Here is a 16,669-nt window from a genome sequence, read left to right on the forward strand (position 1 = left end):
TAGGACGGGCATTGTACTCAGCATCGAGGAAATAACAATGAATATGAATCCTATATGATCTAGTCCCATTATCTCTCTGACCTCATTGCTTACTATTATTCTGCCTTAAGGGACTCAGTCCAGCCACGATGGCCTCCTTGTTGTTCAGGCATGTTCTCATCTTAGGCCATTTGCATTGGCTGTTTCTGTTCCCAGAATCCTCTTTCCACGAACAGATGCATTGCTAACTCCCAACTGTCCTTCAAGACCTGGTTCAAAGTCACCTTTCCAATGATACCTAGTCTGATCACCCTATTTTAAAATGTAACTAGCTCTATTTTCTTTCTATTACTCACCACCTAATATATAATTTATCCATTTATTATGCTTATTGTTTCCTTTTCCCCACAAGAATGTAAACTACAGAAGTATGGAGGTCCTTGCCTCTTTTTATTCAAGCACCTAAAAGAGCACCTGACATATATTAGCACTCAATACATATCTGTTGAACACTGTTGAATACAGGAACTGTACAAATTCATAATCTTCTCAGGAAAGAGAATTTATTAACTCAACAGTGTGAAAAATTCATTAAAAGAAGGATATACATAATGTGCCATGAGAACCCCAAAGGAGAGGCACCTGAAAAGGTTCAAGGAAAGCTAATTCTAGAAGGTCATGATTGAGTGAAAGGAGAGGGGTAGAAATTTGCCGTAAAAATAAAAGGTACTGTTAGCTGAGAGAAGAGGATGTGCTATAATTGCCTTCAAAGAATGTCTTAATCATCTTTATGTCACTGGCACCCAATGCAGAGCTTGACACGTGGTACCATTCAACACATTTGTTAAAGTGAACTGTGCTAGAGAGAAAAGACCGGGTATCCTCTTTAGGTGGAGAAAGGTCTGAGAAGGAACAACCAGAGAAGTAGGAAGAATCAGGATAGCATTACTTCAAGGAAATCAGGGATAATCTGGGATAAATCATATGAATAGGGTCAAATGTTTAGAGGTCAAAGAGGATCAGGCTGGAAAAAGGCCTTTGGTTTGGTATATACCAGGGAATAGATTTAGTAGGGTAATAAAGGCAGAATGCAGGCTAAGGAGTCAGTGTGCTAAACAAAAGTAGAAAGTGAGCAGATTACTCAAGCTTACGAAGCATTTTCTAATATGTTATCATCTCATCTTACAGTGAGGACACTGAGGCTCAAGTAAATTGATTTGTCCCAGGCCACGCAGCTAGTGAGGGTTTTAAGAATGACATGGATCCAGCTTTTTGACTCTAATTCTCATACTGCTTCCATTCTCCCCAGCATCGTGGTCCTCTTTTGCTCTCTTTCATATAGCGGTAGGCTTCACAGAGAGGGCAGTGAGTCCACCACAATATCCCACCAATATTCTGGCATAATCAGAGAGGAAGTAAGAGAGGGTCTGAAGAAAATTTCAAGTATAAATTCAGTGCCAGGTAAGAAACTGGCTATTTCCAAAAAGGTTTTGAAGCAATGAGTGCCGACTACATAGAATCTCAGTAGCAGATATTGAACACCTACAGATACTACAGTTTAATTAAGTTTGCCTGTGCAAATAAGTTAGCTATCATTTTTTTCTTTAAGTCAGAGCTTTCCAACTGGTATGTAGGAAAGGGCTACAGGTGTGTGGTGATATTGATCCCCTTAGCCCTTATGGCTGCAGGTCTATAGGTCTAAATTCTCGTCTATTGACCACAATGTGCCATACAATTATTATGGGTGTCTGTGAATGACTGTAAGAATGAAATTGAAAGTACCGTCTTGGATTACTTTTAAGCAAATGATTAATTTTAAAAAGTTAGTTTAGGTACCTTTAAATCTTAAGATATTACTTACATACCCAAGGAGATAAAACTCTAAAATTAATTCTGTATTATAATTCAACACCCAAAGACAAATGATGAGTGCTGCTAACTTAATTTTTCCTCCTTTACAAGTATACTAAATGTACTAAAATATTTGAAATAGATTTACCAAAGATATACTGTACTGGGTAAGCTTCAGCACTTAAATGGTACTTTTTGTCTGAATTAAACAGTAACATTACGATCACTATTATATAGGTATAAAAAGGAAAATTACATAAAACATACCTGTGGGGCATATCCAGGAGGCACATAAATAGGAGGCACAGAACCATTTGGGGACATCATTGGAACCTGAGCAGGACCTGCATGGGTCACAGAAATGATGTATTAATCCAGGATTACTTAGCAAGCTAAAATTGAAAACAATCTGAATTACGTTTTGAATTCTTCATCTAAACACTCAAACTAATAGTGACTGTATTACTATGAAAAGAAATTTAGATGTTAAAAAACAGAAAAGTTTAACTTATAAAGTGCACTGATTGCTCTTTACCTATAGTTGTTTCTCAAACTTGCCTAGTGATCATAACAGTCACCTGGGGGGCTTTTTAAAACACACAGGGACTTCCCTGGCAGTCCAGTGGTTAGGACTCACGCTTCCACTGCAGGGGCGTGGGTCTGATCCCTGATCAGGGAGCTAGGTTCCCACTTGTGTGCGGCATGGCCAAAAAACCCCGAAAAAACAAAAAACAAAAAAACCCCCCACAGATTTCCAGGTTCTCCTACAGATCGCTGTTTAGTATGCTTACAGTAAATGGGGGTCTTGAATCAGCATATTTACTTTACAAATATCCAAGGTGATTCTTATAATTGTGCAAGTTAAGAAACACTGACCTAGAGGAAACTCAAACTAAACTTTGCATATAAAATCAATGAAAAATACAAAAGGCAAAAATCAAAAGTCAAGAGGGAAAAGCAGTAAGAGGAAGAATAGTTAGAAATTTGGGATTTGCTTTGTTAGGGTTAAAAACCTCTTGTGAACGTTTAAGTCATGTCTGTGGGGGCTTGAGAACAAAGTTAGAGAAATGCTATACATGCATATTTACCCAAAGAAAATTTTTTTGTTTCTTACACTGAAAAGTTCTTTAAAAAAAAACCCAGCTTGTCTTATTCTTCATTTCCTTTCGTTTTTATAGTGATATCCTTTCCAAACAACTTTCAAAAATATTATCTCATTTCCCTTCTCTAACCAGGCACTCTTGGAAGGTGTGTTTTATTCTTTCTAGGAACTAAAATCTTACTTGCTTTACATGACTTTAAAAAAGAATATCTTACCCTCAGATCCTTTTTTTCCCCTGTAACTTTAGACTGCACTGTCCCCTCACCCACTAGTTTTTAATAAGTTGAAATGAAACCTTCTCAGAGAGCTTTACTCATTTCTAGGGAAATAAAGGTACCCAAGAGTCTGATGAAGAATGTAATGAAGGAAGAGTTCCTTTTATATGTAGATTTCAACCTGCAGAGTACATATAATGGATCCCACTCATAAAAGAAACCAAGGAGGAAAAGCTAAATCACAGGACAGAAAAGAAACAAATTTCACTGGTAGCATTATACATATTTCAGAAAAACAGAATGAAGAGCATGGAGGTTACAGCAAATCAGATTACAGCCACTCTCCTCTTTCTACGGAAGGGGGAGGGGTGAGGACCAAACAACAAAGTAGTGGTGAAGGCTGGTGAAGGTAGGGGAAGGAAGGTGAGAGGTGGGGGAAGGAAAGAAAAAAGAGAATGTAGGAAAAAGGAGGATGCAGGTGGGTAAGTACTAAATAGTGGTAAGGAAAGGGTGAAGAGAGAAGAGGGAGAAGGGAGGGAGGAGGGGGAGAGGATAAAGGCAGGAGGGGAGGGAGGACGAGGCAAAGGAGGAGAGGTAATAGGAAGATAAGAGAGAAGACAGGAGGAAAGTGAAAAGGGCTGGAAGGGAGGGAGTGAAGGGGAGGGGAAGGAAAGGGGTGGAAGAATGTGGAAGGAGGAAAGGAAAGAAAGAAGAGGCAGGTAGTAGAAGGAAGAAAGTAGGGAAAAGACTCTAGTCGTTAAGAGGAAGTAAGGAGTGATGTGTATGTGAGCAGACTACCAAATTATACTATATATGACTATAAAATAACTTTTCAACAATACTTTTCCGATCTAAAACAAGCCCACCAAATACATGAAGTTGTTCAGAATATTATCTTAAAATACCTAATACTAACTTACTATGTGCCAGGCCTTTTATGTATTTTTTTCTCCTCATAATCATTCTATTAGGTAAATATTATTACTCCCATTTCCAGATGCAGAAATTGAAGCAGAAAGGTTAATACAGCCCTAGTGGTAGAACTAGGATTCAAAACCAAGGAGTTTCATTTCTGAGGATATCTCTCTACTATGTATTTAGTAAACACTAAAATATGCAATTTGGCAACTGATACAATTTGAGCCTTAAGAACTATGCTCTGATGCTTCTAAGGAAAATTAAGGCCTTCTTTATCATCATATCCTTGAAAAACAAGACAGAAGGAAGAACAAAATTTTTCTACATATAAGCAACATTACCTATAAATTCACTAAATAAAACTTGTGAGGTGCTCTATATCTCTAGGCAAGAAAGGCTTCATCCGAAGCTCACCTTTCAATTTCTATACACTGGACTCAAGAGAAAATGACAGCAGTTTTAAAGTAACGCTCGTTTACTTCTATTAGCTAATTTATATAAAACTAGCTTTCTGAATCCTGAGAGCTGGCTTAGATATTATTCAGAACATGTGAAATTTAGCTGAGGACCAGAAAGAGAATTCACTGAAAATCACATCTATAATCTTAATAAAGGAAATTATTCTGTTGAGCTTCTACTATATATGCCAGAGACTGTGGTTCCTTGCGTATGTGGTCAAATTTAATCCCTACTTCAAGTCACCAGAACAAGCTTTTGTTTGCTTTTTAGCCTTCAGGGTAAAAAATAAGTTATTACTGATTACATTTAAAGTTGTAAGACTACAGAACTGCTTTGGGTTGCTCTTCTTTTACTAAAAATATGAATACATAAATACTAAGTAGTTATAATTCAAACCATTTTATACTTTGAAAGCTGCTAAAATCTTTTATAACTTAGTAGTATAAAATTCTACTTTATTCTTTAATTATATTTAAGTGTGATACTGAAAAGAGAACAAAACAAACCCAATCTAAAATAGACCAGCAGTAAATCCATTACTAGTTGCAGTCCAGGAATAATGATTAACTCATATCCCTATGAAGTAATCATTTCACTTTAGCAAGTGAATTTTCTTACCCTGAGACAGAAATGGTACAAGGTTAGATTAAAAAATAAAAGACAATTCATGTATATCATTATTTAATATCTAAAATACTGGTGTGAAGTAACATGCAACACTGAACACACAAAACTCCCATTGTATAAACATAATAAATATAAGTATTCATGTTTAGAACTACAATATTTACAGCACCACTTCTGTTGCTCTTCCTGTATATAGTAGCAAAACTCTAAAATCTTGCTTACTTAATGATGCAAAAGTTTGATTACCTCCTTAGTTCCAACAATACTTTTTAATTTAGTAACTACTAAACCCCGATTAAGGTCAGTGAGGGAGATTTTGTCCCAATGAAGAAGCTACATCTGTTACTGATTGTACCATTAAATGCACATCTGGCAGGAGAGTGGCTATATCTGTATAACTGTAGATACACCTAGTAACTCCTTAATTATATAATTTGAGCAAAATCTACCCCAAATCACACAGCTATTGATTTTTAAGGGCATATTTCTTTTTCCAAAATCGTGCATAAGAGTAAACAACTCTATTCACCAATTATCTTAAGAAATTTGAGAAGCCTCAATTTCTTAAAAAGTGGCATCAATGATTTAATAAGGACGATATTTCACCTAGTATAATTTAAACTCTTTTTTATTTTTTCTTTATTAGTATACATTAACATTTAAAAAAAACGAAACTAGAAATTTGTCTGGGTTTAAATTCTTAAAATGCAACGGGCTGCTGACGTGCCACACATTCCCTTTTTAAGCAAGCTTTCACAATGGCTTCCAAATAATCTGATGCCAATTTACAGATTTTAGTTGTAAAAAGAAAAGCCTAGTAAAGAAAAGGCTCTGGAATATAAAATATATTCTGTGGAATATAAAATCAGCTCAACTCTAAGTAAAGTCTAATCTTTTTATAACTACATGGCCACAATTTAAAATATTTTTACAGCGGTAGATCTGGCATCTATTGAAAAAACACATGGCATGACTTCAGATTAATACAATACTTTCTACATTTTAAAATAAAAGCAGAATGTTTAAAATCAGTCAGCAAATCTTACCACTCATTTTGTTTTTACAGTAGCAGCAGAGAAGAAAATCCAACAAGGAAACAGCGTAGTACACGTTAACAGCTTTAATTGGAGAACGACCGCGGCTTCTTTCTGTTTTTTTTTTTTTTTTTTTTTGCGAAGCTGTGAGAGGAAAAGATCCTTTGACCGAGTCACGTGATGCATATCACGTGACCCGCAGTGACCCGCGGAAAGGGGGAAAAAAAACAACCAAGCGTTCCTGCGGCAGTGTTTGGGATACAGTAAATGATTAAATGATTTCTACTGATTCTGCCTTCGATTTGACCATTTTAGGACTCCCTTATGAACCAACTCAAAAGCTCATCAAAATATACATGGAGAAATAGATATCTGATGTAAAACAAGTCTCTTTGTTCTTACCTTCCTCTGATAACATAATGAGCACTATCTACTAATTCGTTTTATTACCCAGGTGGCTGCTTTTCATTTATAAATTTTAGAATACATATAACACTTAACTAATTTACAAGATTCGCTCTGAAATGTCCTTGTGTAAATTGACCCACTCTCCATACTCAACCCATAAGGAATGCCCACCGTATACAAAAGAATTGTCTGTAAAACACAGGCTTGATCAACGTGTTCCTCAAACATGGGGTTTTTATTTTAGGCTGGCATTTAACCTCTCAAGCTAATAAAGGCTACCACTTTTATTGCTGGTTTTACTTCCTTTTTTTCTGATTTTTTGTTGTTGTTATTAAAGATTAACCCAGACATTAATACAGATACTTGGTGGATGGCATTCTCACTCATATCCATGAAATCTGAAAAGACAGGTCATGACTGGGGCTTAGAGCACTGTATTCAAGCATGTGTGGAGACCAGGAAAGAGACTACAGATGTTCAGTTACAAAAGAGGGGAATAAGACTGTGAGAACTTTTGGGGGTCTTTTCATTACTTTATGGTGCTATGCAGTTAAGGAAACTTATTAACAGCTAATACGCATATACAGGTAATGATAATGATTGTGATTTGTAACAAGTTGCACAGTGGAAAGAAAATGGATTTTGGTATCAAAAGATGTAAGTTTTAATAACAGCTTCAATATTTATTAGCAAGGCAATTTACTGCTCTTCTGTGAGTCTGTTTCCTTCTGTAAAAAGGTTAAAATAATCAACCTCATAGCACTGTTGAGAGAATCAAATTAGATAAATTTAAAGTACCAAATACGATTGGCAGCACTCAATAAATATAGTTATTATTATAAGTATGATCACTATATGTTTTAAAAATAATAATGATATAGTGCAGAGTATATACAGGGCACTATCCAGTGTTTTACAAGTGTTAACTCACTTAATCCTCACAATAATTGAAGTAGGCATCATTTATAGGTTAAGGAAATTGAAGCAGAATGCAACTGAGTAACTTGACGAGGGCACACAATGAGGCAAAGCCAGGATACTCTAACAATAAGGCAATATTTTAAAAATATGTAAACGATGTTGAAAGACTCAGTCTTCCAAAAAGGTAGAAAAGAACTGGCAAGGGATAACCTGGAGCAATAGATTTCAATAAATACTGGGTTGGCCAAAATGTGCCTTCGGTTTTTAAGTAAAAATAAAAGATGCATTTTTCATTTTCACCACGAACTTTATTGAACAACATATTCACCCTTTTGTTCCACTACCTTCTGCCACTTTCAGGCAACTTCATAATTCCATCTTCCCAAAACTTTTTATCTTTTTGAGCAAAGAACTGTTCCAGGTGCCTTTCACAGTCTTCCAGGGAATTGAAATTTTTTCCATTAAGAGAATTTTGTAAAGACCGAAATAAATGGAAATCCGAAGGTGCAATGTCTGGTGAATACGGTGGACGAATCAGAACTTCCCAGCCAAGCTGTAACGGTTTTTGCCTGGTTGTCAAAGAAACATGCAGCCTTGGTTATCCTGATGGAAGATGATGTGTTTTCTGTTGGCTAATTCTGGAGGCTTTTCGTCAAGTGTCGCTTTCAGTTGGTCTAACTGGGAGCAGTACTTCTTGGAATTAATCGTTTGATTTTCTGGAAGAAACTCAGAGGACTCCCTTCCAATACCACCACGTACACATAACCTTCTCTGGATGAAGACCAGCCTCTGGTGTGGTTGGAGGTAGTTCATTTCACTTGCCCCACGATCTCTTCCATTCCACATTATTGTACAGTATCCACTTTTCATCACCCATTACAATTTGTTTTAAAAACAGAACGTTTTCATTATGTTTAAATAGAGAATTGCATGCGGAAATATCATCAAGAAGGTTTTTTTCCGCTTAACTTACATGGAACCTAAACATCAAGGCGATTAACATAACCAAGTTGGTGCAAATGATTTTCAACGCTTGATTTGGATATTTTGAATATGACTGCTATCTCCTGCGTGGTATAATGCTGACTGTTCTCAATGAATGTTTCGATTTGATCGCTATCAACTTCAACTGGTCTACCCGACCATGGAGCATCATCCAGCGAGAAATCTCCAGCACGAAACTTCTCAGACTACTTTTGACATGTTTGATCAGTTACAGCACCTTCTCCATACACCGCACAAATCTTTTTCTTGCGTTGCAGTTGCGTTTTTACCTCTCTTGAAATAATAAAGCATAATATACCAAAAATGTTGCTTTTTTTCTTCCATCTTCAATATTGAAATGGGTACACAAAAATTCACCAGTTTTGACAGGCTTTTTTTTTTTTTTTTTTTTGTGGCTGCGTTGGGTCTTCGTTGCTGCATGCTGGCTTTCTCTAGTTGTGGCGAGTGGGGGCTACTCTTCGTTGTGGTGCGCGGGCTTCTCACTGCGGTGGCTTCTCTTGTTGCGGAACATAGGCTCTAGGCACGTGGGCGTCAGTAGTTGTGGCACGTGGGCTCAGTAGTTGTGGCTCGTGGGCTCTAGAGCACAGGCTCAGCAGTTGTGGCACATGGGCTTAGTTGCTTCAAGACATGTGGGATCTTCCCGGACCAGGGCTCGAACCCGTGTCCCCTGCATTGGCAGGTGGATTCTTAACCACTGCTCCACCAGGGAAGTCCCTTGATAAGCCTTTTTTAAAATGCATGCCGATATAACAGCTGTCACATACAATCTAACAAACTTGTTTTGAATGAAATTAAAGACAACTAAGTGCTACTACAGCCATCCTAACGGAAAAAAACTGAATGAACTTTTGGCCAACCCAATACATGCCAGACACTCCAGAGGAGATAAGACACTAAGGCAGCGGTCCCCAACCTTTTTGGCACCAGGGACTGGTTTCGTGGAAGACAATTCTTCCTCGGACAGGGCGGAGGGTGGGGAGGGGATGGTTCAGGCGGTAATGTGAGCAATGGGGAGTGATGGGGAGCAGCAGATGAAGCTTTGCTCTTGCCAGCCACTCGCCTCCTGCTGTGCAGCCCAGCGGGGGGTGGGGCTGGGGCTGGGGTCCCCTGCACTAAAGGATCATTCTCACCAGTGGGGAAGGGAAATTGTTACCTTCTAAGTTCCTACTAAAAGGCAAGGCTACCCTGAAGAGCATGACTTAATAGCGAAGAGTCTCCTGGTCTCAACAGTATCTCCTCATAAATGATGGATTCAGGGCTCCCAGTAAATCCAATCATGCCTGATCTTCAGGCCCTAAACAAAAACCAAGCCCCGGCAGCCCACTTCCTCATTTTGGCTCATGTTCTCACACAGCTGTGTTTCCATTTCTTGACTCTTTCTTTAACTGATGATCTCCGTTCCGTCTCAATTCTTTCCACTGTGCTCACTAGAACCTTTTCTCTAGTATAAATTCCCCTATATCCTCAACCTTTTCACAGCACACCTGTTCATGTGCTTTCTTTAAATGAAACCTGGTCTTCCTCAGGACAGTTTTTCTAGCAGCCACTGGGAGCAGAGGCTTCCCATTCTCCCCTGCGGCAGTCTCCAGACCCCACAAGGCTGCTTCCATTACCACTGTCCTTCCTGTTTCTTCTTTCTTGAGATCATGCCATAGGAACATACCACCCTCTACCCCTTCTCACTGCTGTCATGCTCAGTCCTCATTTCTTGAGAACTTTGGCATCATGTTCACAGTGTTTTTCCCAGCTCTTGCCCATCAGCACAATGACTTTCCTGTTCAAGAAAACCTAACTTCAACTTTTCCTGAACTCTCCTCTTCCATTCTGTTTTTAGTAACCCATGTTCAAAGACATATCTTGGAACTTATCACTTAGAATTCCACTATTTCATCTTTGAAATCTTAAACTTTCATGTTTCCGTCTCTGGCCACTATATCTATCTTTCATCTCTCCAGTTCTCTTTCTTCTACAACATCTGGTCTTCCTCATAATGATTTCCTGTTTCTCCTGATCCACCACTGTCTTCATGGCCTGATCTTTTTTCCCATTCATATCTTCCTTTTACTTCCCCTGCACTAAAATTCCCCAATTTTAATCAATCAAATAAGTATCTTCTCATAGACCTGAACTATAGAAATCAAATGGTACTCAGACTGGCATGTTTATAAATTTAGTTATATCCAACCTTAACTCAGCCATCAGCATTGCTCAGGAATCCTTTCAGGAAGTTATCCCTGGTTAAGAACCTATATCCTGTTTTCTACAGTGATTATCAGAGATCTTCACCACTTTCTAAGGACCTTCCCCAACCCGACCTCAACTATATATCTCAGCACGAAACTGAACTCTTTCAATGTTATTTACAAACTTTTCTCACCTCTTCTATTTTCAGAAGAATCACTGTCCCTTCACATTAGGTCAAAGCTATCTCTCCACTTCTACTCTTGATCTGATCTCCATTTCTTACTGGGGTCTTTACTTTATTGGTCTGTCGTCAGTACCCTCTTAACAAGACTTAGCTCTATACCCTTACTATCCTCAACTATCCCCACAGTTGCCACAGAGTTCTATTGCCCAGGATTAGCAACAGGGTCCATACTTTCAAGGACCTTTCAGTTATATAGCAAAAATATAAGTTAAATGTATTTTATATTTCCTAAAGACCTTGTTAATTCAAGAATGTGCATCAAACACTTTTCCCATAGAAATAAAGTGAGAGGATGCACTGAGAATATCACAATTACAGGAAAACATTATGCAGTGATGAGCATTCATTTTCCCTTTCTACCTGATTATATGACAATTTTAACAAACTTAAAATGCTCCTGCTTTTTATTTCCTCAACACTGTCTCAAATATTTTGCAGAAGGCTCTCTTAAATTAAGAGCATGACATGTCAGCAATTGTATGGACTTCTTGATAATATTTTAATGCATTAACTATTACCATTCCTGAAATAATGATTTTCAGGTAGGCTTGTCAGTGTAGCACTATACTTGGGTGACGCTGTTTATAAGCACTTACTGGGTACCGGGCACTGGTCTAAGTGCTTTATAGACATTAACTCATCTAATCTGCATAATATCCCTGTGAAGTAGTATGACTATTATTTCCATATTATAGGTGAGGAAACTAAGATACAAAGAGGTTAAGTAACTTGCAAAGTCTCACAGCTAGTAAGCCAGCAATAGAATTAGGTGGTCTAGCTCTGTAACCCATGCTTTTCAACATGACATTACTCTGCTTCGGTTGTTTAGGATATAACAAATATTAAAAATTATAAAATGAATGAGAAAAATTGCAGCATAATACCAAAATTCACTTGAAGATAAACCACAAACAGAAAAGCAATGAACATTTGGATGGAAGATCCCACACAATACACCCCAGATATCTGTTAGTTACATATAATGGTAACAAAGCAAAATGCACCTAAATGTATCTCACTGAAATTAAGAAGAAATTGAGAAGAAAGATCCTAAATATTTCTACTAAGTGAGGGATATCATATGGAAAATAGTCAGTGAATTACTTAATAACGAAACCTGTTCCAAAAGATAATTTAAGGGAATTTAAGAGACAAACACAGCATCAAAAACAAAAGCTAAAAAACCCCCTAAAAAACCAACCGACCAACCAAACAAACAAAAAGATCTCAAAACAAAACAGATGACAAACTGAAGAAAAGGGAAAATTAACATAAGGAAAATTAAGATAGAAAAAATAATATAAATAAGGAGTGAGGCTGGTATTATGTATGCCCTTTCTAGAGTTGGGCCATAAAACCTTTCTGGTTTGTATGAACTGAAATATGATTGAGATATCAAGGACCACACTGTCAAGCTAGTCCTCATTTTCTGCAGATCAAGTACATCTCAAACTGCATGGCCCCAGTGATTTGGCTTGAAAAAAACGAGAGCAGGTATAAAGTAATGCTGACTTTGGTCATAAATGAAATTTAGTAAAGCATCAATAAATGTAAAACTTTTAAGCAATGTATCCTCAAAAATAACTACTAGTTGCAAAATGAATAGCTAAATAGCAAGCCAAGCCAGCTATATCAGCTGACTTGTAGAAAGGGATTATTATCTGTGAAGCAAATGAGAAGCTGGAAGAGTTGACTATGATTTTATAAAATTCCTTCTGGCAATAAATAAGATTAGTTGTTTATTAAGGCTGCTCTTAGACTGTAATAGTAAGTCTGGGTCATTTGCATGTCAGAAAATTTAAGAGGCAGACTCATTCACCTTAGCAAAAAGTGGTTTCAAATCATATAAAATGTAAATTTAAAAGAGTGGGGGGACTTCCCTGGTGGCACAGTGGTTAAGAATCCGCCTGCCAATGCAGGGGACACGGGTTCGAGCCCTGGTCCAGGAAGATCCCACATGCCATGGAGCAACTAAGCCCATGTGCCACAACTACTGAGCCAGCGTTCTAGAGCCTGTGAGCCACAACTACTGAGCCCGCATACCTAGAGCTGGTGCTCCACAACAAGAGAAGCCACCGCAATGAGAAGCCTGCGCACCGCAAAGAAGAGTAGCCCCTGCTCACCGCAACTAGAGACAGCCCGTGCACAGCAACAAAGACCCAATGCAGCGAAAAATAAACAAATAAATTTATTTAAAAAAAAAAAAAAGAGTGGGGATATGAAGTATGTCCCTCTTCTACTCCTCTACAAATACATATCTAATCCTCCAAAAGACTGACTCTGACGATGACAGTGGTGCTGATTCTTGTGGCAGTATTAAGGTACAGGTTCTGAAAAAGCATCTAAAGAACATGTGTTAAGCTTATGCAGCTTAGACCATAACTGATGCATGTCCATAGTGTCAAGGGACCAAGAAAAGGTTAATGAAGTCTGCAACTAATCAAGTGCTCTATGGGAGGGAGTACATTACAGGGGAGTGGCTGACAGCGGTATAGGCAAATAACCTCAGGAAGATAAGGGGAGCAAAGGATTGGAATCTATAACTTTCTCTTGGACACAGATCAAACCTTGTTTATATTAAGTCTATTTGCTTGCCCATGTTTTTCCTCTTTCGCCTTTCAGGAGCCTTAGTCACCTTGCAGATTGAGCCACACAACAGCATTTTCTTTCTCTAAAATTTCCCTCTTTACTTGTATTAAACTAAAGTATCAATCAACTTGACAAAAGTTTTATTCTATATTATGCATGCCAATAGGAAGCAGATGTGAGGATCATCCTAAGACCAGATACGGTTTGAAATGACTGGGGTGTGAAGGTGGCCGGAGGTTAGAAACCTAGATACTAGCCAGGGTATGGTCAATTCAGACGTCTGTGTTCTAATGTAGTATTTCCCAAGTATTTGTATTTATATGCCAATAAAATTTCAAAACCAATTCTGGGGACTCATTAAGGTAACCAACTTTTTATGAGACCAAGTAATGACATTAAAAGGAAAAAAGGTGGAAAGGAAGGACAGAAGGAAGGAAGTCTATCCTATATTATCACATAATTTCATTAAGATGCTCAAAACAGCAGAAGGGATTTAACTTCAGAATTTAAAAAAGTCTTTAAGTTAAATAAATTTAGCTTAATGACTACTACATTATCCTTATTTCTGCATTTCCTAGACTGATGAAACTTCCCCAGATCTATGAACAAGAATATCGGAATAACTCTCAGTAGTAAGAAAGGTAAGAATTTGTCCTCAAGGCTGACTAGCTCTGGTGATGGAAGAGGGAGGAAACAGAGCAGAGGTAGGGTAATCATATTATCATCATCCAATCTAGGACACTTCTGAAAGTGAAAGAGGTAGCTTAAAAAATCATTAAAATTATATAATTTGGAATTATTCTTTATTGATTGACAAATTGCTTTTATTATACTGAGGAACATGAAAAAGAGTTCTATTAAAAATATTAAAAAATAAAATGCTTTATTAAAACACATATGCAAGTACACTAAAGAGCATTTTACAGGTTTCTTTAAATTGAACATCTGAATATTAAAGAGCAGTATAAGAAGAACAATTATTCTTAGTACATATCTAAGTATTTTAATCAATTTGTTAGCTACATCTGTCTCTAATTCCATATCACTGGTATTTAACTGAAAAATTTCCTTTTTTCAATGTAGTCTTATTTTTAATTTTTTCATAAAACTGCCTGCAACTGTTGTATTTTATGGTTAATAAATTTGAAGCTATTGATACCTTCAATTGACTCTTTTCTATAATATTTAAGACTATAATGTTTATATTAAGAAAATACTATGATTCTGAGGGTGATGTTTGGTAAGCTGGGAACAAATTCTGCTAAATGGAGGTTATTCTCAGTTCTGTTTTTTTTTCTTATTGAACTGTGTAAATATTTCAGTCCAAATATTTTCACTGGTACTACAATACCTTCAAATATTTTTACAAACAAAATTCACTGAGTTCTCTTTATTTATGATTCTTTTGAATGTTTCACCAAATTCAGGGTTTTTTTTTTTAGCTTATTTTTGCTGAAAGGGTTTATTGCAAAATAAAAAAGCACTGCCAATAATAAATAGTTACAGGTTTATATAATAAATGACAAAACTATTCAGACTATTTTTTATATATTCTGAGGCAGGGATATTTAGATTTTATTTCCTACATATTATTTGTCATTCATCTAACCTATATGCATCCCACTGATCCCTCCAAGTGGTGGCCTGGTGACACCAAGTGGCCATCAGGGGCATTAGCATTATATACTTCTGCAGCCGCCACCACCGAGACTGCAAGGAGTTAGCTAGCTGTCCCTAGCTCTCCTTTATCTACAAGTACTTTGCTCTACTGCTAAGTACCTTAACTGTTATCCTTGACTTGCTTCTGCCAGGGGTCAGGGAAAGAGAAATGGTTTATTCCAGTTGCCTTTAAGTTTAATCACAGGTTAAAGTAAAAACAAGAGATGGACAAACTGCTTGTTTAGATGAGATCATGGCAGAAGCTGGAAATACAAAATGATGGCTGATCATATACATTAGAGCTTATTTTAATGGAACTACTAATTATACTGTTAAAAAAGGAAACGTCTGAAACAAATGTTAAACCGGTTAGATACCAAGATGACAGGCATAGACTGGGACTGACCTAGACAAAATGGGACATAAGGTCACCCTATTAATAGGGGATGCTTATTTGTTAAGGCTACAAAACACCTGGCAACATTTATTCACATGAGGCTGGCAATTAGCACAGGCCTTGAGTCTAGGTATTTAACGAGCTGGTGATCATAATTTGGGAATAGAATGAGGCAGGAAGTTACAGAAGAAAGAGAAAAGATCAAGGTAATTATTATTCACTGCTTTAGGGGCCTATCTTTTCCCTGAAAACTTATTATTCATTTTTAAGGCTGGATAAAGTAGACTTTAAATCAGGGGCCTAAGTATGATTCAGAATTATGGGTAACTTCATTTATCTGTGTACAGGTAATTGAAAATTTTTATAATTAGATTTGTAAGCATTTAGATATATCAGTGATAAGCACACTAAGTAGAAAAAGGGTGAAGAATGACTATCACATTATGGTTAGAATCTACCTCTAGCACTAAATCAAACTGTATATTGATAGAAAACTTCAAGTAGGAGATGTGTTTACCAAGCACCTGCTTCTAAACAAGAGTTATTTTTAGTGTACTTGTTTAGAAAGCTACAAAGGCTATATGATATTAATGTGCATGGATGCAGCAGGTTGTGAACATTACTATTTTTAGTATCAGTCTAATGTGAACAATGATGAATCATTCTTTGTTATTCTAGTAGGAAACAGTGCTTAGGATTTACTGCAGCACATTAACTATGTCTCAGTAACTGTACACCCACACACTGACATCACACAGGCAGTGATATGGATCAATGATGCAAATCCTGTCAGGATCAAACATTCAGGCCACAGCAGTTGAAAAAAAACCTGCCTGCATGACAGGGCAGACCAGTCATCCAACATGTACAGACTGCATTAAATCAGTAGTGCTGACGTTGAAAAGAGTTGTGTTAGGTCCTTTTTATATAATAGCTAAACTTTTTAATTTAATTATAGATTTCCCACATACAGACTCTATCTTTAAGCTTCCTCACAGCTTCTGTGGTTTAAGGTCTGGACCTTTTAAAACATGTCTTAAGGCTCCACCAGCCACATAAGTTATCTTGGAAAATAGC

General features: G+C 37.2%; 1 protein-coding gene across 3 annotated transcripts in view; it reads right to left on the reverse strand.

Annotated features, from left to right (window-relative positions):
* Positions 1–16,669, reverse strand: part of FNDC3A (fibronectin type III domain containing 3A) — a 163,289-nt gene that overhangs the window by 62,046 nt on the left and 84,574 nt on the right. For 2 of the 3 annotated variants that reach the window (XM_059996200.1, XM_059996201.1), the window contains exon 4: positions 2,098–2,174. In XM_059996200.1, coding sequence (XP_059852183.1) covers positions 2,098–2,174 — 77 coding nt within the window. Of the gene's footprint in view, positions 1–2,097; positions 2,175–6,197; positions 6,297–16,669 lie in introns of those variants that run through there. The other variant, XM_059996202.1, reaches the window with a different exon arrangement.

Source organism: Delphinus delphis, chromosome 18, assembly GCF_949987515.2.
Source record: "Delphinus delphis chromosome 18, mDelDel1.2, whole genome shotgun sequence".
Classification (NCBI taxonomy): Eukaryota; Metazoa; Chordata; class Mammalia; order Artiodactyla; family Delphinidae; genus Delphinus; species Delphinus delphis.